Source organism: Dermacentor variabilis, chromosome 4 (genome assembly GCF_050947875.1).
Source record: "Dermacentor variabilis isolate Ectoservices chromosome 4, ASM5094787v1, whole genome shotgun sequence".
Taxonomy (NCBI): domain Eukaryota; kingdom Metazoa; phylum Arthropoda; class Arachnida; order Ixodida; family Ixodidae; genus Dermacentor; species Dermacentor variabilis.
This window is the reverse complement of record NC_134571.1, coordinates 148,232,669-148,253,825: the sequence shown is the minus strand read 5'-3', so window position 1 is coordinate 148,253,825 and position 21,157 is coordinate 148,232,669. Positions and strand designations below refer to the sequence as shown.

At 47.9% G+C, this 21,157-nt stretch overlaps 2 protein-coding genes across 2 annotated transcripts; both read left to right on the top strand.

Moving 5' to 3' along the window:
* Positions 1 to 1,239: 1,239 nt before the first annotated feature.
* On the top strand, positions 1,240 to 11,030 carry LOC142578002 (uncharacterized). Its single transcript, XM_075687426.1, has 3 exons — positions 1,240 to 1,701; positions 5,600 to 5,997; positions 9,906 to 11,030. The coding sequence occupies exons 1-3, from the start codon at positions 1,328 to 1,330 to the stop codon at positions 10,967 to 10,969; spliced, it is 1,836 nt and encodes a 611-aa protein (XP_075543541.1). The 5' UTR covers positions 1,240 to 1,327; the 3' UTR covers positions 10,970 to 11,030.
* Positions 11,031 to 11,383: 353 nt separating this feature from the next.
* On the top strand, positions 11,384 to 20,716 carry LOC142578390 (uncharacterized). The gene is made up of 2 exons (XM_075687783.1): positions 11,384 to 11,809; positions 19,726 to 20,716. Exons 1-2 carry the CDS (start codon positions 11,384 to 11,386, stop codon positions 20,143 to 20,145), a joined length of 846 nt encoding a protein of 281 aa, XP_075543898.1. The 3' UTR covers positions 20,146 to 20,716.
* Positions 20,717 to 21,157: the final 441 nt, after the last annotated feature.

Sequence of the window (21,157 nt, the reverse complement as noted above, 5' to 3'; positions counted from 1 at the left end):
TTGCTGAAAACAGAATGCAGATTAATCACAGAGTGAAGATATGTGTTGGTGTTTACAACAGCACGCGTTTCAAGCAAGTTTTGTTGTTTTCCTTATAATAATAACAATAAAACAATCCCGTTGATTGCACTTCGTTCTTTTTAATTTGGTGGAATTAAAATGAAACATGGCACATTTTCAGTAGCGTAGCAGGCGGGGTTAGTATAAGGAAACGAGGCCTGCATGCGCATTAGCTCAGGGCCCTCATTTTTCTTACTCCGGTCCTGCCTGTGACGTTGCGCTGCTCGGCTTCATGTCGAGAGTTCGATCCCGGCCTCAGAGGTCCTATTTCGGTGGGCCCGATATGTAAAAACACTCATGTACTTAGATTTAGATATACGTCAATGAACCCCAGGGGTCGGAAATTGATACGGAGTGCACCTGTAACGGCGTGCCTCATAATCATGTTGTTGTTGTTGTTGTTGTTGTTGTCCTGAGTGGCCGTGGCCCAATCCAGAGTGGGGGATTAACCATGAATCGGGTGGTTCCCCCCCATTAGGTGCATAAAAAATAATAATTACAAGGGAGTTAACAATTTGAGCGTCGGTAAAAAGTAAACATGTTGTGTTTGGAGAAAAAAGGAAATAATCAGATGAAAACCGGGCATAAAATAATAATAATAATAATAATAACAACAACAACAACAACAACAACAACAACAACAACAACAACAACAATAATAATAATAATAATAATAATAATAATAATAGATAAGAAATAAAAGAAAGCTAACGTTCGGAGGGAGAACGATCAGTCTAACATGGAAATCGATTGGTTTCAATGAGGTAATCTTGGATTGTCAAGCAAACATTTCTGTGGCTTAACCCAATAATGGAGGCTCCAAAAGATAGGATCACAGGCACTGATAAAGTTAGACCTATAGGGCTTGGCATGTAAATCCTCAATTTCTTTTTCTTCTCCTAGGTTTCTACATTGTTCTGCGCCATATCTTCAATAAGGTCAATTATAGAAAGGACAGTAAATATTCGACAAAACGGGAAGAACAGGCCCTTTGAGCGAGGGCTCCTCGAACTTGTCTTGCGCCTGGGCAAATTCGTGGCAGTCACCATTGCGGCTAATCGCCAGCTATAACGGTCATATCCCACCTGGAAGAAGATGTTGAAGAAAACCACGAGCTCGCGTGTCATCGGCGCACGAGGAAGTTAAGAAGAAGAAGAGCTCCTGCGTCCCATAGCGTTCTGATCGCGGACCACCGTATAGACAGCTGCGCCCTAACGCTGCGTTTCATTCTGTTTCGCGTTGTTTCCCACACCGCGTGAGATCCCCGATGGACGGCGGCGGAGCCTCGGAGCGCGGCGGTCGCCACCGCCGGTCTGGAAGCAAGCACAAGCGACCCAAGCACACCAAGGCGCAGGCCTCTGGCCAGGAGGGAAAGGTGGCGTCCCTTCAGAGCGCAGCCAGCCCAGCATGTCGAGAGCCGGCCGACGGCTGCATGTCGTTAGGCAACCAAAGCATGGGCTCCCCGGTTCCTCGCGCGACGTCCGACGGTGCGTCTTCCCGGCATTTCGATCGCAGCAAGTCTCAGCCACGGGCCCACTCCAAATCTTGCTCTTCGGGCTCGCGTCAACATCTGGCTTCCGTGGACGCCGCCGCTCCGAGATCCGCGCTGTCCCCGTCCAAGCAAAGCATTGATGCCTCCAGGTAACGGGGCACTAGGCGCGGCCGCTGCGGTCGAACGAGTTAGGAAGTGCGTGCACCTGTAGCTACCTCGCGAAAACATCATTCCAGGGCCTTTTTCATGTGTTCAGTTTTGTGCTTCACTTCCATCTTGCCCACACCATCGATGTATACGCACAAATATCGCTATTGCGTTAGAAGCCGGGGCTCTCGTTTTGAACAAGATCTCATTGCATAGGCGTAACCATTATGTGGGAGGGGGCAAACTAGGCCATTTGCCCCCCCCTTTCAACTAATGATAGCGGGCACTGTCGGCTGTACACTGATAAATTCAACAAACAGCTGAGGGCATATATATATACATAAAGTGTTTTGCCGAGCGTGAGAGAAGCCCGCGAATACACGCAAAGTGCCCCGAGCGGCAAGTCGTACGGCAATTTTGCGTGTATTCGCGGGTTTCTTTCACGCTCGGAAAAACACTTTTAGGTAGTACGTATTGAGCAAGAGGAAACTGTATCGGAAATTTTTCATGTTGCTCTGCAATTTTCTCATTGACATTTTTCATATAATTATAATATTTGATGAGTTGATTCATTAAGTAAGACTAACTAAGTTAACTAAGTGCAGAAGCCAAGTGCAATTTTCTCATGAGGTACCTTCAATTGCGGCGCGAACAATGTATAGCCTCCTATCAATGCATTACTGGTGGCGTCCGGTTTAGAGATGAGCGGCCTTGTAAAGATGCAATGCTCACGGAATTTCTCCTCTGCTCCTTTTAGTGGATTGCAGTTTTGCTGGGCTGATAAGAGTTTCTTGACAGTGAAGCAAAATGAGCTCTGCACGTTGCTGTCCGCGAAAGCAACAATGCCAATCTTGATCATATTTTCGAGTTCGTAAAAGGCACTCTCAACGTCCAGTGCATCATTCAACCCGGCATTTAGAGATCCAAACAACTACTTAATTGGGTCACTCGACATTTTTCTTGTCAATACTGTCACGTGTACTTGTCTTTTTCGAGCGACACGTTTCACCGCTTAACAAATGTTATCGCACAGCGCAAGACGCGCTTGCATGTGTGGGAAATTTCTGGAATGTTATCGATTGTTCCATCCACTGTCTGTGACCGAACACCGAACTTTGCGTAATCTGATTACATGTGCGCGCGACGCGAATAATGTAGAACTTTGTGGAAGGCATGCGGCTCCCAGCGATTAGTCTGGAACATTCGACGATTGATGATTAAATGCGACGCGCTTGACCCGTTGATCAGATTTTCGACGATCCAGACTGTGTTCGCCGCTGTCGCCGTTCTTTGAGTGCAGCCTGTTTTTGAGGGCACAAGTACGCCCAATAAAACGCTAGTTTGTCTTTCTCAGTTTGGCTCCTTTCTTCACAGTCACTACCACGTGACAATACGAACTGAAACTTTCTCCCACCGAGCTGGTGACAAATGCATTCGACATTTGACTTCTATGAGAACGAGAGCGCAATCGGTTTCCTTCGGTAGGAAATTTTCAGGTTGGCTCTTATTGCTCAGGTCTTACATGTAAACAAAAAAACACCACTTCCAGCCATTCAAGTCTCGTCATCACCAGTTGTGAACTTAAGAGAATTTAGAGAACTTGAGAGTTGTGGACTTTAATGCTGCAGAGAATTGTTTACATGTGTCAGTAAACCACTTCTGGACCACCTTCGTGAAATGTATTGTTAGCCCAGCTATAGCGAACGCGGTTTCACATGTTCGGCCAGCCTGTATGGTCCTTCAGGTAGCTTAGTGCTGCTGTGACTGAAGCATTGGACAGCTCCGCGGCTCACCTTACATTCATTTTCAGGAATAACAGTTGCCTGTGCTTAAGCAGCAGTATTGGCAGTACTGTCGAGTGCTTTTGCATTTTGTACAAGCGCTTCAAATATTTGGAAGATATTACTTGCAAGCCACCAATTTCCTTCGCCGGAAATTGGGATCTTATGTTTTTAACGATGTGACGGTTCGATAGCAAGGAAGATAGGTTTCATAGTATTCCAGGGATGAGGGTCGGGCAAACTGAAGAAAGAAGCTCATCGGCTCTCGTGGGCTTAGTCTTGCAAAATCTTGCCAAAGTGAAACTATCGCCAAACTTGGTCAGCCGAGAATACCCGTATCCAGTGTTTTTGCCTTGTCTTTGCGCAATATATCCGTCGCAACTACATTAATGCCAGGTTGGTCGGTGTCAAGACACACGTCATACCCCGCATCTTCTGTTCTCGTGATACGTGGTGAATATAATACGGCATGCTGCTCACCGATGCATCCTCCTGCAGTAAGTAAGCAACCGCTATTTTTATTCTACCATGCAGGCTGCAACGAAGGAACCACATTGTTAGTCAGGGGGAAATTTTCTGATGCAGGAACAAGGTGCAGGTCAGAACTGAAATCTGCTTGTTCAACAAAAGCGTCTCTTTGCTTATGGTACTGCAGCTTTTGCTGGATTATGATTTCGTCAACCACAAGCCCGCAAACTTCGTGCACCGGATTCTGTCGCTTCATGTTCCGTTCGGAGCCGACCCCCCCCCCCCCTCTCCCTATTCACTTAATACAGCTTCTCCTGACGTTGTAGCTTCGGCTTCTCCTGATTTTTGAAGAATATTTCGACCTGGAAGCTTCAACAGCACCGTACGACCTTAGAGGTACATGGGCCTCGCCTGAGAAGTTTCTAATTAGGATGATGCAATGCTTTACTGTTAGCTATAGGACCCTGCTGGCCTCCTTGGAGTTCCTTATTTGGTAGGGGTGTGCGAGCACTAATTCTTGAGTCCGAATCGAATGCGACTCGAATAGTGCTAGAAATGTGCGCTTAAATATATTTTTTACTTGTTTGAAGATTTACTTCTCGTAATTTGGGTTGTCTGTGAGTCGCTCTATCAAAGCGCATTCTTAAACGGCTCCATGACGCTGGTTACAAGGTCTTTTTCGCCGCCGCCGCCGCTTGCCGCCGCTGCCGCCGCCGCCGCCGCCGCCGCCGCGTGCTGCTGCTGCTGGGTTGTAGGGTCGTATTTTATATAAGTCCTATTTTACTACAATAATTGCTACACTTCTGCAATTACGTTAAAATTCATCGATGTACCCCGCTATGTCCTTATGTGTTAGAAGTCTTACCTGACATCCTTTCTTATCCGGAAGGCCTCTGTACCAGCGGGCTTGCCCATTAGTCAGCACTAGTTAGCGTCACTACATCTGCTTAGCCCGTTGAGATCACTGACATAGTAGCAAACGCCTCATAACTTCTCTGGCCCTGCTTAGCAAGCTTAGCTCGCATTTTGAACCTTGCCAGATTCAGTTTGCAGTGGCGGCCCTGCCCGGACCTAGAGAATATTTGCGCCCTCTGCAGCGCATTGGGTGCGACCAGGTACGCAGGCTCTCCGCAGCCGCTGAGAACGAAGACCAAGAGTTAACTGCGAGAATCACGAGAGAAATTTATATAGACGATAAAAAAGAAAGCGGGAAGTTCCTTGCTTCCAAAATTTATTACGAGAGTTAACAGGCGAAGGGGCAATTTGACTCCCAGCAGTTTATAGGGTAGCCAGATCTTCTCAGTAGTGGTCAGCCCAGTGGCCTAGCTAGGTCGTCTGGCACCCAGGGCCTATAGGTCTTCTGTCATCCTCCTCCCCCCCCCCCCCCCCCCTGGGTGTAGTCGAGGAAGTCGAGGGTATAAACAATTTCCAAGTGTCTCCAGACGTATATGACACCCCCCACCCCCACTGGACCCTTGCACCCGGGACCCACGGTCCACAGCCTCCCCCCCCCCCCCCCCCGTTGCTATGCCACTCAGCCTCCGCGCCTTTCTTCATTCTCTCTCTCTCTCTCTCTCTCATTTCCAGAGCGGCGCACTCACATGTCTGTTCCGATAACCGATAACACGATGCCACGCTGCTTACTCGCCAGGTCTAAACCCTCCGACGAGCGCGTCGTCACAGGCGAAACACGCCAAACAACGGCGGCGCACACCGCCGGAGGGACCGAGATTGCGAAGGAGCTTCAAGACGCTGCTGCGCCGGCAGTCCCTCCTGCTTCCGAGACGGTGGCCAAAGCACACAAAGACGGCGCAGCCGCTGGGAAAGTGCCGGCCGCGATCGAGCCCCGGTCGCCGTCTTTGGCGTTAACTCCGCTGTCCGTGGCAGCGGCGCCGCCGAAGCGACGGACCGACCGTCGCAGGAAGTCGAAGGCGGCCAAGGACCGGGACCAAGAGGCTGACAAGCGGCCGTCCATGGAGAGCTTCACGCCTCTGGACGCCATGAAGAAGAGCAACTTGGCATCGACAACGGCTCAGTGGTCCTTCTATCGTGAGTCTGTTACTTTGAGTAGCGCGAAAAAAGAAATATAGGACGTAAGGAAGGGACAGACACAGGCGTTGCTGAAGGGCGCTGCTGAAGGCGGTGTCTGCGCGAGTTATGAACTAGACAGCCCAACTGCGTACGTTTTTTTTTGTTACGTTGTTTTAACCCGGTTTGCGGTGCAGATTTCGGAAATAGTGAAGTTTATTCAAAGTGTAGGAATAGTGCTACTCTTCAGTAGGAGGGCAAAAGGCAAAGTGCCTGACGGAGCCCGCCCTCATCCAAACAGTCGTAGTAGTTGACAGCCAGCACCAACGCCACTTCAAAACAAGTAAACATGATCTAATAAGATCTGGAACACATTGTGAAGACAGAATGAACAACACTAGCAGCACTCGCACTCAATACATATGCTATTTTTTGTTAAGCAACGGCCACTTGGTAACCCTCTTTTTGAATTTTCCTAATAAATGTACTCGAAATAAATATGTTTTCAACGTGTTTGCTAATGCTATGAAAAAGTCGCAGTTTCGTCGGAAAGTCGAATCATTGATTGCGATAGCGAATTGGTAGACAGCTATATGAAGTAGGCATAATAGTTTTATCGGCCGTGCAAACATGTAAACATTCGCTTACTAACTAAACTAACAAGCATGGTGTCACGCGCGCCCAACCAAACATGAACACATCTCACTTGATGACCGAGGAAACTCGCGGTCAAAACGCCGGACTCAGGAAGCGCGGCAGCAGCAGTCAGCGAATTTACCTTCGTGCTCTCTCTCGCTTCAACGCGGACTAAGCGGCGACAACACAGCGCGCACGACGCTATCAGCACTCTGTGCCCATTGTAGATCACTTTCGTGATGATAGGGCCCGCGAGTGCGCGCATGGCCGCGCCAAACGCAGCAGCCTCTGGAGTAGAACGCCCCCCTCACGCCGGGGCTTCAAGCGCGACGGAAGACTGCGCGCTTCCTCCCCACTTTCCTCCCTCGCGCGCGCGAGATTGAGTCGCGATGGTCGGCTCATCCTCGCACTTTCTCTCGCACATAGAGCATACGGCGCGCGGCGACGATGTCATCGCCCTTGGACTTTATACCCAGGAATAGAAGAATAGAATATGCATTTGCCGGAGTTTACCGTTCCCTGCATACTTTGTCCTGCACATGACGGTATGTTATCGTAATCACATTGAGGTCCACTGCTGGACGAAGGCATCTGCCAGCAATCTCCAGTTACACCTGCATTGCGTCAGCCGCATCTTTCCTATAGATTCGGAAATTTGCAAATCTTATCATTCCATGTAACCTTCTGCCTCTGTTTCTCACCCCCTTGATTGTCATTGTTACTCCAGGGACCACGAAGGCCGGTGGCGAATTCCGTAAACGTTTCCTTCGTAAAGAAGAAAAAAGGAATTCGCTTTGGTAGGCGCCATTCATCCCGCGCTACTTCGTTTGACGCGCAACCGTTCGCGCGAAGTGAAATCTTCGACCTATAGTGCACGGCGGCTTATGCGCTATATTTGACATATAGTCGACGCTTTCGGAAATAGCACGCTAGCTGGTGAGGAAACCCGCCGCGGTGGCTTGGTGACTATGACGTTGCGCTTTTGAGCTCTAGCTCGCCCGTTAGATTCCGGCCGCGACAGCCGCACTTACATGGAGGCGACCGGCAAAAACACTCGTGTACATAGATTTAGGTGCACGTTGAAGATCAGCAGGCGGTATTGATCCGGAATCACTCACCCCCCTCTACGGCATGCCTCATAATCGGATCATAGTTTTAGCACGTAAAACCCCAGCAATATTTTTCAAAGACTGGTGAGGGAGCATGGATGTTTACACTGACGCAGCCATGAACGTCACGTTCGTGACCGAGGCGGACAGCAAGGAGGAACGGTACCTATACGCCACTGTCGTGGCCGTTGTGGGCTTCATCTTCACGCTGGCCTTAGTGGCCGTGGCGCTGCTGCTGTCCAGCAAGCGTCACGAGTCGTACGTGACCTGCGACACGCCCGAATGCAGAGAGGCGCAGGACTCGCTGACGCGGCTGCTCAACACCAGCAAGGACGCGTGCAATGACTTCTACGGCTACGTCTGCGACTCGTGGCTAGCACGCTCCAGCGGCAGCTTCCTCGGAGACAGCGCGGCCGCCTCCATAGCCAAAATGAGCGAGCGCCTGCTCATGCAGAACGTTGAAAGAGCAAAGGAAAGGGCGAAGACTCTCTCCGAAGGCAAGCATCTGGTCCATTCTCCTTTGTCTTAAAGCAGGGTGCTGAAATCCGGAGGCCTGATTCGATTCAGACAGCCGTCATCCGTCCCGGCACCGCCACCGTCACGGCAACGGTTTCTGTCAGGAGACCGCGTTTTCTCGCCTATTTCCCGTCAAAAACTGGACGTTTGCGACCTCGGCTGATGCTCCCAACGCCGCCAGCATCTAGTCTTTGTGAAAGAAAAAATATGGCGAAGAAACGCAATCCTCAAATGAAAACCGACGTCATGACGTTGACGGGGTGGAACGGTTGACAGCTGTGCAAATCAAGCCCTACAGTAATCGTATACATTTAAGACACCTGGGTTAATTTAGTGGAGTATGAGAGGTTGTTTCTCTATGCAGACTTCCTAAACTGGGAAACGCCGCGCTAGTTGCAATCTGTTGGTTTCGGCTTTCACGCGTATTTTTCCCGGTGAATTATCTCATTTCAAAGTTCTGTTCCGCTGTGAGACCCGACGGTTTATCAAGCTTGCAAAGCGAACGTGCAAACAATATATCGTAATTAGTTTTATGCAATATCATATTTAACGCTTTGACTAGACATAAACAGCATCGTCCAATTGTTTCTGATACATTAACGCGTGATAAGCATCATTTAAACAGTTGTATCTCCCATTTCTTATGTATCATTTTTTTTTGCGCAGAAGCAATAAACCTTCAATGTGTTGCAGACTTTGCATTCTGACTGCACATGTATTAAAGGGCAACTCTGGCGATTTTTCGACGTCCACTGATCTTAATAAAATTTTGAATATATTTTCTCTCTTGCACTATGGTTATCTCTGCAAACTATATGGCTGCAAGTCATTTAGTTTTCCTGAAAATGATTTCTAAAGATTGGTTGGGTTTCCGATTCATGACTTTCTACTGGCCACCCTGTCCTTGCGACGTCAGAGACCACAACGCCAGTATCACTGAAAGTCGCTTAAATCGCCGCTGTATAGTTCGTAAACTCTGTAAAAGCTCCCTGTGTCATCAGGAGACATCATCAGCTTCGCTGATTTGTCGTTAGCGCCACGTGTACTGCGTGTTTAGCACGTGTTCTTCTTGTTTACATTATGGTAGTGTAGGATCTGACGTCATCGACTTATCGAGACTTCACAAAAAGCAGCCACACGTTTCGGTTTCGGTATATCATTTATTGGTTAATTAATATTTCATTTAAATCTTATAACCTACGCAACCTACCTTACTCAATTACATCGAGATAATTAAGGTAATTTAACCAAAGAGGAATTTGATGGGCTGTGTTCCTTATAGAAAACCTTAATCTTCAAGTGAACAGGGGAAGTTCTTATGTGTGTCTGTACATGCTTAAAGGACAGTGTTTGACTCCTATACGTGACTTAAATGACAGTTTTAGTGCCTTTTTATAGGCGCCTGAAGCATCATTATTTAGTACCTTATATCGATTATCTAATGATAACATAACACTAAATGTTTATTATTTCGTTGATTCAATCACGTTGCGTCATGATCTCGGTTTGACGACGATGGCACATGTAATTGGGAACTTTTGTCGAAACGTCAACCACGCCAATCGGAGGGCACTATGTCGGGGAAGGGTAGAAGTAAAAGAAAGGAGACATAGAGAGAGGGAGAAAACAAGCGGACAAGCGTATTCATGTTCGGCAACGTCGCTGCAGGGACCGGAAGGGGTTCCAGAATCGCCGAAGGCGCGCACGTGGTGCGTGGACTGTACCAGAAGTGCCACCGCTACGTCTCGGAGAAGGCGACGACGTCCACCGACTTCAACGAGACGCTCGAGGCGGCGCGCAGGGACCTCAACTGGACGCTGATTCGCGGCGCCAGCAGCTTTCACGACTTGGTGGCGCTCGTGGCGCGGACGTCGCTGCTGGCCGGTTTCCACACGGTGTTCGCGCTCAACCTCCTCAACGAGAACGGCAAGGTGTTGCTGCGGCTGTCCGCCGGAAAGTCGCTCCTCTGCAAGCTCACGCTCTCGTGGAGCCGAAAGGAACTCGAGGGCCACCTGCGACGCGTCATCGACGATGTCCAGGAGCTGACGCAGGTCCTGAGACTCGACGACGTCGTCGCCGACGATCTCGGCTGCGAAGACGATTCTGGCGCCGCGATGGACGACGAGAGCGTGCCGCTGAGCACGCTGTTCGCCGACCTCGCTCCGGGCGTCAACGCGAGCGACTGGGTCGACATCCTGTACGCGCTCGTGCTGCCTTCCGCGTACTTTTCCGACGTTGCCCTGATGTCCCGCGCGGACAGCGTCCGAACCGCCTTTGGCAAGATATACGACCTCGACGACGTCAGCGCGGCCGCGAAGTACCTGGCGTCGCACTTGGATGCCGACCTGCTGTTCCTGGAACTGTCCAAGGAGCGCGTCGCTGCGGATGCTGCTGCGACGGCCAGTTTCTGTCTCGCCTTAGCTCGGCGCTGTCTGTCGCACGCCTGGCCGCAACTCGTGGCGAGGCTGCTGGACCTGGGCCACAGCACGCAGGTTCTGCTCACGATGTACCGCGAGCTGAAGAAGTCGCGCCGCGCCTCCGTGTTCAAGTGGCTCATGGATGCTAGCCGCGGCGCGGTGAAGGAAAAGATCGCAAGGGCAGGGCTCGTCATCGTCTCCGAAAACATCAACGTACGTGGAGGGGTGTTTGCGGCGGTGGCCAGACGCGGGCTTCCGTTTGGTATCGGAGGTACTAACTGTTATGAGTTAAGTTTCTGCATAGAGCAGTGGTGACGAGAGTGCAGCGGCTTCAGCTATCTTCCTATTCCTGGGCAAGGTGCTCAATAAAATTAAATTCGGGGGTTTTATGCGCCAAAACCACGATATGATTAGGAGGCACGCCGCAGTGCGGGGCTCCGGGAAAATATAGACCACGTGGGGTTCTTTAACGTGCACCCAATGTGTGGTGCGTTGGCGTTCTTGCATTTCGCTCCCATCGAAACGGGTTGAGGAAACGTATAAGAAGTGTGCAAATATAGAAGGCACGGAAAGCTCTCTCGCGTTTTTAACGCATTGCGTAGTCTCGTACGCGAACACGATACGTCCTGCCCAGACGTACTGCTCATTTCAAGTTCGACGTCTCGTTTATCTCGAGCCTAGATGAAATGAAATGCTGCAATATGTAACACTGTGGCATCGCTTTACGAAATGCCTTGGTTGAGGACTGTCTCTAGAGCCGGCAGTAACACGTCATGCCGGCGCCTCGCGCAGTCTCGCGACGGCGCTAAGGCCGACTACGCGTGGCTCGCCTCGCACCTCGAAGAGTCCGGCGGCGTCGACTTCGTGCGCTTTTTCGTGCGCGCCCTGGAGCACGAGCACACACTGCAGCTGCGGCGTCCGCCGACCCGGCTCCAGATGCTCATGCTGCGGCTCGAGCAGCGCTCCGAGCTGGCGCACGCGGCTTCGCTCGACGCCGTGCTGGTGCCCACGCTGTACCAGAGGCCGCCGCTGCTCTACTCGGCTGGCGTGCCCGCGTACTTCAACTACGGCACCGTGGGCGCCTTGCTGGCCGCGCGCATCGTTGAGGTCATCACGCCGGCAGCCACGGCGTCCGGAACGCTTCCAGACAGGATTGTACGCTGTTTGTTTCACTGCTGCTATATATCCCACAATATGTAGACAGTCTCCGTGCGTGTGTGGAGCTCGCGAATTATAGTGAAATATGACTGCCGCTGATGGCGGTTGTTAACGCGTAGCAGATCCGACGCAGCCGCAGTGGGGTATGTAAAATGTCTTGTGCGTGGTGCAGACGGTGTATGGGTACTAGCGTACAGAACCGACGTAACCAACTGCGCAATTTACGTTTGTTCGCGCAATGAAAATTTTACATGCCTAACTTACGTTACAGCTAAGGGGAGTCTTACTTACAATCTAACTTTGCAGCCGGGCTCGCTCCCTATTCGTAGTGGAGCATTTTGTTTTGCAGAAGGTGTTTGGGAACCAGTGCAATAAGATTACCTCCCCCTTTCCCTCCCTTTCTACTGGCGTCCGAGTCTGTCCTGCGCCGCTCCGACCCGCCGCCCTCTGCACTCGTAGGTAGTTCCTGTGCGTGCCTCAATCTCCTGCGTTTGCGCTCCCCACGGAGACGCACACGTTCCGATGTGGTCAAAGTGGCAGGATTTCACTTTGCCTTGGTTGCCGAATTTCTGTACCCTGCTTGTCATATGCAGAGGCTCCATAACCGAGCAAGCGTGAAATTTCTGCAAGAAATTGCACACTTGTATTCTTTGCAACTCCTCATGACCACTGGTTTGAGTTTGATGGATTATACCTACTATGGCTGAGTGAGCTCTATCAAACACTACCACTCCCACTCAAATCGACAGACGCACTGCCGAGCTATGCATCTCTGAACGCCGCGCGAAAGGCTAAATTCAGCTCCGATTGCGTCATGCGTAGCGCGACAATGACGCATCCATCAACGAGTAATGCGTCTTTTTTGTTCTTGTTTTCGTGTACACAACGATACCCAAGTGAGGCGCGTGGTTTGTACGGTTGTAAAGGTATAATAAGCAATTAATAAGCAACAGGTATAAAGGAGGTAATTAGCAACTGTCCCTCATTCACCTTAACGCTGGAAGCGTCCGTAACAAGGAATACGCCTTACATGAATTATTTGACAATATAAAGGGCAGATTCGATGTAATAATGGTTACTGAAACATGGTTATCTGTAGACAACCCACCACACTTCCGCGGTAGCGATTACTTTTGTCGTATTCAGGCTGCTGGTCGTGGTGGTGGTGTGGCTATGTATTTACTAGACAATCCTGTATGCCATCAAGTGTTACCAGAGTTTTCTGTTATTGATGATGATGTTGAATGCCTAACTTTTTGTTTAAGGAAAGTTACAGTTGCTGTGGTCTACCAGGCCGCCTTTTGGAAATATACAACAATTTATGTCAGTTGTTGATAAAATGTTAAATTTACTGTGTGATTCTAATGTTGCATTTGTAATAAAGGGAGATATGAATACTAATATGCTAGCGAGCGATACATATGCATGAGAACTTGGTAGCATATTCCAGTCTTATGTATGTACAAACCTTAGATCATCGGCCACTCGCATAAATAATGAAACTGCAACAATGTTGGACCTGTGTATAACAAACGTACACCCTTCAATGACATCTCCTGATATTTTATCATCAGATATCAGTGACCACCTTCCTGTCTTCTGTTTCTTACCCATTCCAAGCAAGAATAGCAAGAACGTGTCTACATCGAGCTCCTATAGGGACATTAACTTGCACACGCTGAATACATTTCGAGCAATTCTACATGATATAAATTGGGAAGGCGTCGTGATACAATCAGATGTCAATAAAGCCTACAAATTATTTTTCGACAAATTAAAGGCATGCTAAGAGCTCGCATTTCCACATAAAATACGAAAAGAACATATTAAGAAAGCTAGAAAACCATGGATAACTGCACTTCTTATTTTTTAAAATTCACCAGAAAAAATAAAGTGTACAATCTTTTTTTGCCAAACCACGAGATGCTTGTGAACTTACCGAGTTCAAACAATCCAGAAACAAATTAAATAGTGAACTTAGTAAAGCGAAGGTAGAAAATTTTAAATCATTATATTTACGTATTCGCAACGACCCCCCCCCCCCTCCCTAGAAAAAAATATTGACATGAGCTTAACAATCTTATCCATGGGACAGCTTCCAATCGTGCAGTACAGCTGCCAATCGCTCATGATACTTTCCCTACAGCCACTACATTAAACACGCATTTAATAGTTAATGGCGAATATGCGCCTTCCACCAGTAACCTAAGAGACGATACCTGACAGACAGGCTACAGTACATAGCCTTAATAACGATGTGTCGCAAGAATTAAAAATTAGCAGAAAGGCATCCCAAGGGTTAATATTTGGGCCATTATTATTTAAAGATAGATAAATAATTTAGCAGAATTACCAAATTACTAGAGTTTAATTATGTGTGCTGATTATGCTAACGTCTTTTTCGTGGCCAAAACACATTCACATATATAGCGGTTAGCTAATGAGTATTTAAATGTATTATCAATTTGGCTGTAAATGTAAATGTAAATGTAAATGTAAATAAAGGTTAATATAATATTTTCGGGCCAAGAAATAAGCTTTTTAACGAAGACATAACAATACTATTTAATCACACGAAAATAAAGGAGGTACAGGCACAGAAAATTTAGGTGTCTGGTTTCAGAAAGATCTGTGTTGGAATACAAACGTTGAAAAGTTAACGGCAGAACTAAGTAAAGCTGTTGGCTGCCTCTATAAATTTTGTGAGTTGCTGCCATTGTGGTTAAAGAAGTCGCTCTATTACACGCTATTTCGTTCCAGATTATTATACTGCTGCTTAGTATGGAGTAACACAAGCAACCAAAATTGATCTAAAATAACTATTACAGAAACGGGCTCTGCGAAATTTTGTAAACTATCATGAACGATCGCAGGGCTTACGTACTCAACTGTTTCTTAAAGGACAATAAAGGCAAATATTAAGCCAAGCTAAAGTTATAGATTAGTACTTGAGAATCTCTAAGGCATCAGTATTATTGCGAACTGGGCCTTAATTATCGAGAAACTGAAGTAAATGCAGGACATGATTAGAGACTACCCCCGGACATTCAAGTACTTGCGCGATGACGAAAGCACTCCTCAGTTAAATTCTGTCAGTAATACTCAACCACTAGTTGCAAAAAACATCCCTGTATTCTATTATAAGACGAAATAAAATGCTACTTATCCAGTTCTATTTCATTTTTCGCAAAAAAGAAGGAAACCGCGCCGTTGTTGCTTAGTGGCTATTGTAGCTATAAGCACGAGGTCGCGGGATCGAATCCCGGCCATGGCGGCCGCATTTCGATGGGGGCGAAATGCTAAAACACCCGTGTACTTAGATTTAGGTGCACGTTTAAGAACCCCAGGTGGTCGAAATTTCGGGAGTTCCCCACTAAGGCGTTCCTCATATTCAGAAAATGGTTCTGGCACGTAAAACCCCATAATTTACTTTAAAAAGAAAAACTCATTAAAATTACCCTTGACAACGAAGCGGGCGGTCGAAAGGTTTCGTTTTCGCTCGACTCTGCGCCGCCCACACTTTCGCGTTCCAGCAGTTTCGTTATCGCGTAGTGTTGCGTTGGTTTTGCTGGCTTGCGAACCTTGCACAAACTGGCGAGTATCAGATAATTCATCTTCCATGCTATGTCGCGGGATCCCCAACGGTATACGCCGCTTGACCAAAAATCAGCTGCAACGGCGAATCCGGCGCTCTATCTTGGCTCGGTGCCACCGTCTGTCGGGTGGCACCGACCCAAAAGGTGGTGATGGCGTATGCAACATCACCACTTCCGCAGTTGTGTGGCGGGGGATTTGAATTTCGAAAAATATATTCGGACCCTCCAGATGCAATTTTTTCGTAAACTAAGCCCTTTCTTGGCACGAAACAAGCGTTGCGAGGTTACTGGGATGGTATTTAAACAGTGCACATCGACTTATTGTTTGCCTTTAGTGTCCCTTTAAGCTTGAAATGCTAAACGTAAGCCAGGTACCATGTTGATAAACCATTACAGCATATAAACGAAAATATACAGAATTGCGTCAATTAAAGCGACACTACATTATTGCCTGAGGAGAAACATCATAAGGACACCGCAAATTAGAACTAGCATTAGAAGGCAGCATATAAACTAACAAATTACCATTTTGTTAAACGAAATAGGGCAAGAAATTAACTTTAATGAACACATCAATAAAAAACATAGAAGGTTAGTGTTCGAATAGCTACTGAGCGAAATTGAAGTTTTTGTCTGTGTTTTCATGCAAATTTTACTACTATTCATCATTGTGCGTTTTGAATACATTAAGTCTATGCGTGAATGCACTGTATTATCTTTCAAGTAGTTATCCAAGTTATATTTTGCGGAAATTATTGTTCTCAGTATTTTTAGGTATTAGAGTGAGTATTATTACACTGTGTGCTTGAATATTGCTTCATATTTCTAATTTCCCGCTAAAATAACTACTCTCTTTATTTACATTGCTAGTTTGTAGAAATTTGTATAATTTGTGTGAATATATACAATGGAATTAGAATTGCATCGCATTTCATTTCTCGCATGCGCGCTATATCTCCGCTTGAAATGCTGATTGGAGCAAAAGCCCTATTCGGGCTATACGCCTATAGCTCTTGCTTGGCGTATGGGCCGTGAAACTCACATAAAAACAGTAAACGCGATCGTCATTGCAGTGTTGACTTGAACTCCGTTATGGTGGCTAGAGAGGGAGGTGTCAACATCGGCTGGGCTGCGCCGCGTATGGCGGTGCGGCATTTTTTCATGACAGCGACCGGTTGCGCGCTCGTCGTCTCCGAGATGCCTAGCGCGAGGTTGTGTTTGAGCAATCTTTCCGGCTCTAAGCGCGCGTCGTGAAGTTAGCTTCCCATGCCCCGCTTTTGTTTGCTTTCATAAAGAGTTCTGAGTAGCCCTTCTTGACCCCCGCCACTGCAAAAATTTGGTCGATATGTTGAAGTTGAAGTTTTGAAGTTGAAGAGTAAGCTGAGTAAGCTGGATGATCTCCTGGATGTGGGCCATCTAAATGAAGTTCACGAGATGGTAAAGGTATGTAATGCGATGCCAGATCATCCCGAAATGGTGGGATCAAATAGGGACTCTCGCATAACCTACTACGCTAGCGGGTATGTGGCCAGGAAAATGGTAATGAGAACGAAGTGCGAAGAGTGTTCTCAGCTGTTGCTTCAAGCAGAAGACTCGCGCTTGCTTCCGGAAGAGTCGTGACTTAACCACATGGAGAGAGGTGGCCTACTTTACCCATCTCAGGCACTAAATAACTTGGTTGCTGCGATGGAAGATGCCTTCACGCATTGTTTCAGCTTTAACAAGTTGAAGGCTGACAGCATCATGGACCTTGGGCCGTAAAACGTAAAACTATTCCACTATGTTTCTATACCAATCTCCTGACGTCAAATTTGCGTAACCGCCGACGCAAGCATCGGGCGGTCACCTGCAGGGTTGTCTGAACAAACCAATCAAATCCTCCGCTCGTTCATAGGAGGTCACTTTTGTTTGCTTGAGAAACCAATAACATTGCTTGCACTGAGCGGCTTGTTTTATCTAATTGGCTCACAAGAGGCGAGGAGCATGCTCAAGTGGAGAGGGATTTGATGAGGCCGAGCCACTGCACAGAACATCGATAACCAGATGAAGAGGGTGGTGCCGGCTTCTGCGATTGGTCCGCTTTCTCTTACTTAGCTTGCGGTGGCTCGTCGACAATCGCGGCTGCATGCAACGGAAGCTTAAGAATGACGCTAAAACGGATGCTCAGCAAAGAAGAGTTGGCAGAACGAGGTCGTTAACGTGCCTAAAGTGCTGGAAAACTCTACACGGCCACGTAAAAAGTTTTATTATACGCAATTGGACCCATGCTCTCCGGCAGGTGCGAGTAGCCAGTGCCTGAGCGGTTGGTGGCAGCCATCTTTTGTTCCTTTCGGAACGGGGCAGCCTGCGGCTATTCCGAAGAAAGTTCAGTTTTGTTCGGCATACTAATGCATCTTTAACGCGTACGCGTCACTTTGACGATGTAAGTTTTTGTGGTTTTGTGACGTCCGTGAGAGGCAGGTGATGTGGGTGCAGCCCGAAAACTTTTGACCAATAGCCGAGGGCTAATGGCAAAAAGGCGTCGAATCAGAAATAACTATTTTTGTTTTGTTCGGTCAAATCATGCATAATCAGTGTGTACACGTCATATCAGATGGGGAGCTATCGCGGTTTTCGTGACGTCGCGTGGCAGACAGGTGAAGTGGGGGTGGTCCAAAAAAGTTTTGACCAATCGCGGTGGTCTGATTGCAGAATTGGAATAGAAAAGTTTGGAATAGCTTTACGTTATAGCACCCCTTATTTCCTGCCTGTCAATAAATAAGCGGGATATGGTTGGCTGTGCGTAACATAGAGCAGAAATCACTAGCCAAGTGATACGGTTTTTTGTCATCACGAGGCTGCAATTCCTTGTCGCAGGAGAGAACGCATTGAAGGAAGGGAAGCGAGAAAAAATGAAGTACCTCAAGCTGAGGCGTACAACATACCTAGATAACTGCAATGTTTATATGAGCAAGACCAACACAAAGCGTTTGTTTATGTATATAGAGCAGGAATTGTTCCCATCAAATTGTATGCCCAGAAATACCTGCATATCTGAACAGAGCTATCCACTTGGCAAATTATTATTGTTTTCACTGCACCTTGTTAACCGTTTCTGTGTATATACCTCCATTATATATTAGATTTGCGCTCCATTTCGTACCATATTGTTTCTTTTAGAGCTAACAACCATGTATATACAGTCGTTTGCATTAATTCATTAACAATAAGTATTCTTTTTTTCTTTCTAAGGCATTCTTGGCATTATCTGAGCGGTACTACATACGCGAACTTAGTTCTTTGCAGGTTTCTAAATATCGGAAACCGAATTTCCCCTTGCACTCTCATTATGCTCAGTTTTGATCATTGGTGCCTAAGTTCTACCTTTGATGGCAAAATTAAATAAACTTGAAATAATCCTGGTTCACTCGAGCAGCCCGTTTCAAGTGCTGAGGCGCGCACCAACCAGTAGACGATTAGGACAAGCGCCTGTAGCTCAAGGCACTAATAAAGTCACGCCAGACAGAACTGCATACGGCACCCCAAAATAGTCCCTTAAAATGTAAAAGCGGCACTGGCAAACAGCAAACTAGCGCCTACTGCGGAAGCTTTCTCTGTTCGATGCAATTATGAGTTTCATAAGTGTTGCACTGAGCGCGAAGCTAAAGCACAGCGATAAAACGACCAAAATTTAGTTGTACGTTAGGCCAGCTGCAATGATAAAGTAGCTTAGCCTTTAAAATGATTTTCCTATACGCGTGTTGCGCCCCAACAAGCCACGGAGCGTGAAAGCACTTCACAGCGGAATCAAATAACCGCACAGGATCTCAGCATACTAATTCTCTGATCTCAGCCAGTGTACGGGAAGCCTCTCGGAGCCGACAGCAGCGCCGCCGTATCGTCCTGAACAAATGCTGCCTCTCGGGCGCTCCGATGCCGACACCTCCCCTCTAGCCACCGTAACTCCGTGCAACGTCAGGGACAAGGCAGCAACAGCAGCAACAGTAGCAAAGGAAATGTGATTTTGTACGCTCTGAAGCTTGTAATCGCGAAGATGCGACGACGCTGCTGTTAACCATTTGTTACAGGAAAAATAATTTACCACTTTTCTTCGAAGGTGCCAAGTTTCAAACGTTACATGATTGTTCAGAGCCGCGAACAGCGAAAAAAAAGTGTAGGCACAGTAGCCTGTTCTTTTCGTTTGTCTTATCCCCTCTGTCCATAAGCAGTCCTATTTGTCTACGCATATACTCGACGCTGAGCATATATAACCGTGCGTGTTTCGTGACTGTTTTTCCCGCCCACGGATTCATCTTCTGGCGCCGATGGCTCGCGCAGCATCCGCCGAGCCACTCCGTGTGGACGCAGGGCGCGCTGCGCATGTACAACCAGAGCACCACGTGCCTGCAGCGGCTGTACTGGCGCCTGGGCTTGCACGGCGAAGAGAGCGCCAGCGACGAGCAGCAGCGACGCGCCATGTTCCTGGGCGCGGTCGGCCTGCGGCTCGCCTACGACCGGCTGGAAGCGACCTTCCGCGAGGCCGCTGCGAGCCAGGACGCCTTCAGCGCCCTCTGGCCGCAAGCGCGAGCAGCGTTCTTTGCGCGTTTCTGCCTCCTGTCGTGCGACGCCGACCAGCGGCCCAGGCCGCTGTCGCCTCGAGGCAGCTGCCTGCTGCCGCTGCACACCATGCGCGAGTTCGACGACGCGTTCGACTGCGGCGCGCACCAGGACTTCGTCTCCGACGACTGCATGCTCTGAAGCGGCGACCTCGGCGCAGGGGGGCAAGCGCCGCCCCCTGGACTCGTGGAACTACGCTACTCGCGTGACTTTATATACGTTTCGCTTCATTTTGTGTCTATCGACGGCCGCACGCTCCAGGGTTCACGGCTGGTTCGGACGACACGCCTCTGTATAGTGCAACTTGTCATGCCTTATGCTATACGTGTGTGTTTTATTTATTTTTTTGCTTCCCACCTATTGGCCCGTATAGAGACGGCAGCTATCGTATGACGGGCGCCGCTAAGTGCCCTGGAACTAAACGCTGCGCTTAAACAGCCAAGCACTTGTAATGGAGTGTATGATTGTGGCGTTTGCAAAACTGCTTGTCTCGATGACTTAGTGTGTTTTGATTTTTCTTGACGTAAGTGTAGTTCTAAAGAATTTGCCTTTACTTTGATCTCATTAAGTATGATATTGTTGGTTAGTTTGCGTTTAGAAAGTGCTTAGTTTGAGATTTCTTCCTAACGCAGTTATTGGTAGCAATAACGATCAATCTGTTATTTATGTGTTACTTTTCTGCGCATTTGCAACGTCGGGTAGGATGTAGCCTGAGACGGCCTCCATCGACTTTGCATTATTGCTTTGTGTGAAAAAAGTGCTGGCACTGAGTCCTCACTGCCCGTGGTTTCATTACTAATACCGTGGGATCCAGGATGCCCGAGGGTAATGTGCCGTGGCATTCATTCCAGAAGCAGCAATAGTTAAGGCATGTGTGATCTAAAACAAAGCACTGTAGTACATGAGAGAGAGTGCAGATGAACACTACACAGGGTTCGTAACGCCTTTCTGTACTAAGTTAGAGTAGGCGAATTTAAGCATGTTGGAATAGGAACCGAATACGAATAAGAAGTAGAATATCGAATACTCGGGCGCAGGAGCACATACTTGCAGCATGAATATTTGCTTCGGTACTATTGCGTACCACGCTTGTTCTAACTAGTGAGGAAAAGACATGTCGTAGAAAAAGCTGCGCGAATAGCCTTTCGACATC

What these genes read in the sequence shown, in the direction of transcription:
- LOC142578002 (XM_075687426.1), top strand. Translation starts at nt 1,328, where the DNA reads ATGGACGGCGGCGGAGCCTCGGAGCGCGGCGGTCGCCACCGCCGGTCT. An exon ending in CAAAGCATTGATGCCTCCAG is followed by an intron (nt 1,702 to 5,599) that starts GTAACGGGGCAC and finishes CTTACTCGCCAG; the next exon opens with GTCTAAACCCTCCGACGAGC. An exon ending in GGCTCAGTGGTCCTTCTATC is followed by an intron (nt 5,998 to 9,905) that starts GTGAGTCTGTTA and finishes ACGTCGCTGCAG; the next exon opens with GGACCGGAAGGGGTTCCAGA.
- LOC142578390 (XM_075687783.1), top strand. Translation starts at nt 11,384, where the DNA reads ATGCCTTGGTTGAGGACTGTCTCTAGAGCCGGCAGTAACACGTCATGC. An exon ending in GAACGCTTCCAGACAGGATT is followed by an intron (nt 11,810 to 19,725) that starts GTACGCTGTTTG and finishes TGGCTCGCGCAG; the next exon opens with CATCCGCCGAGCCACTCCGT.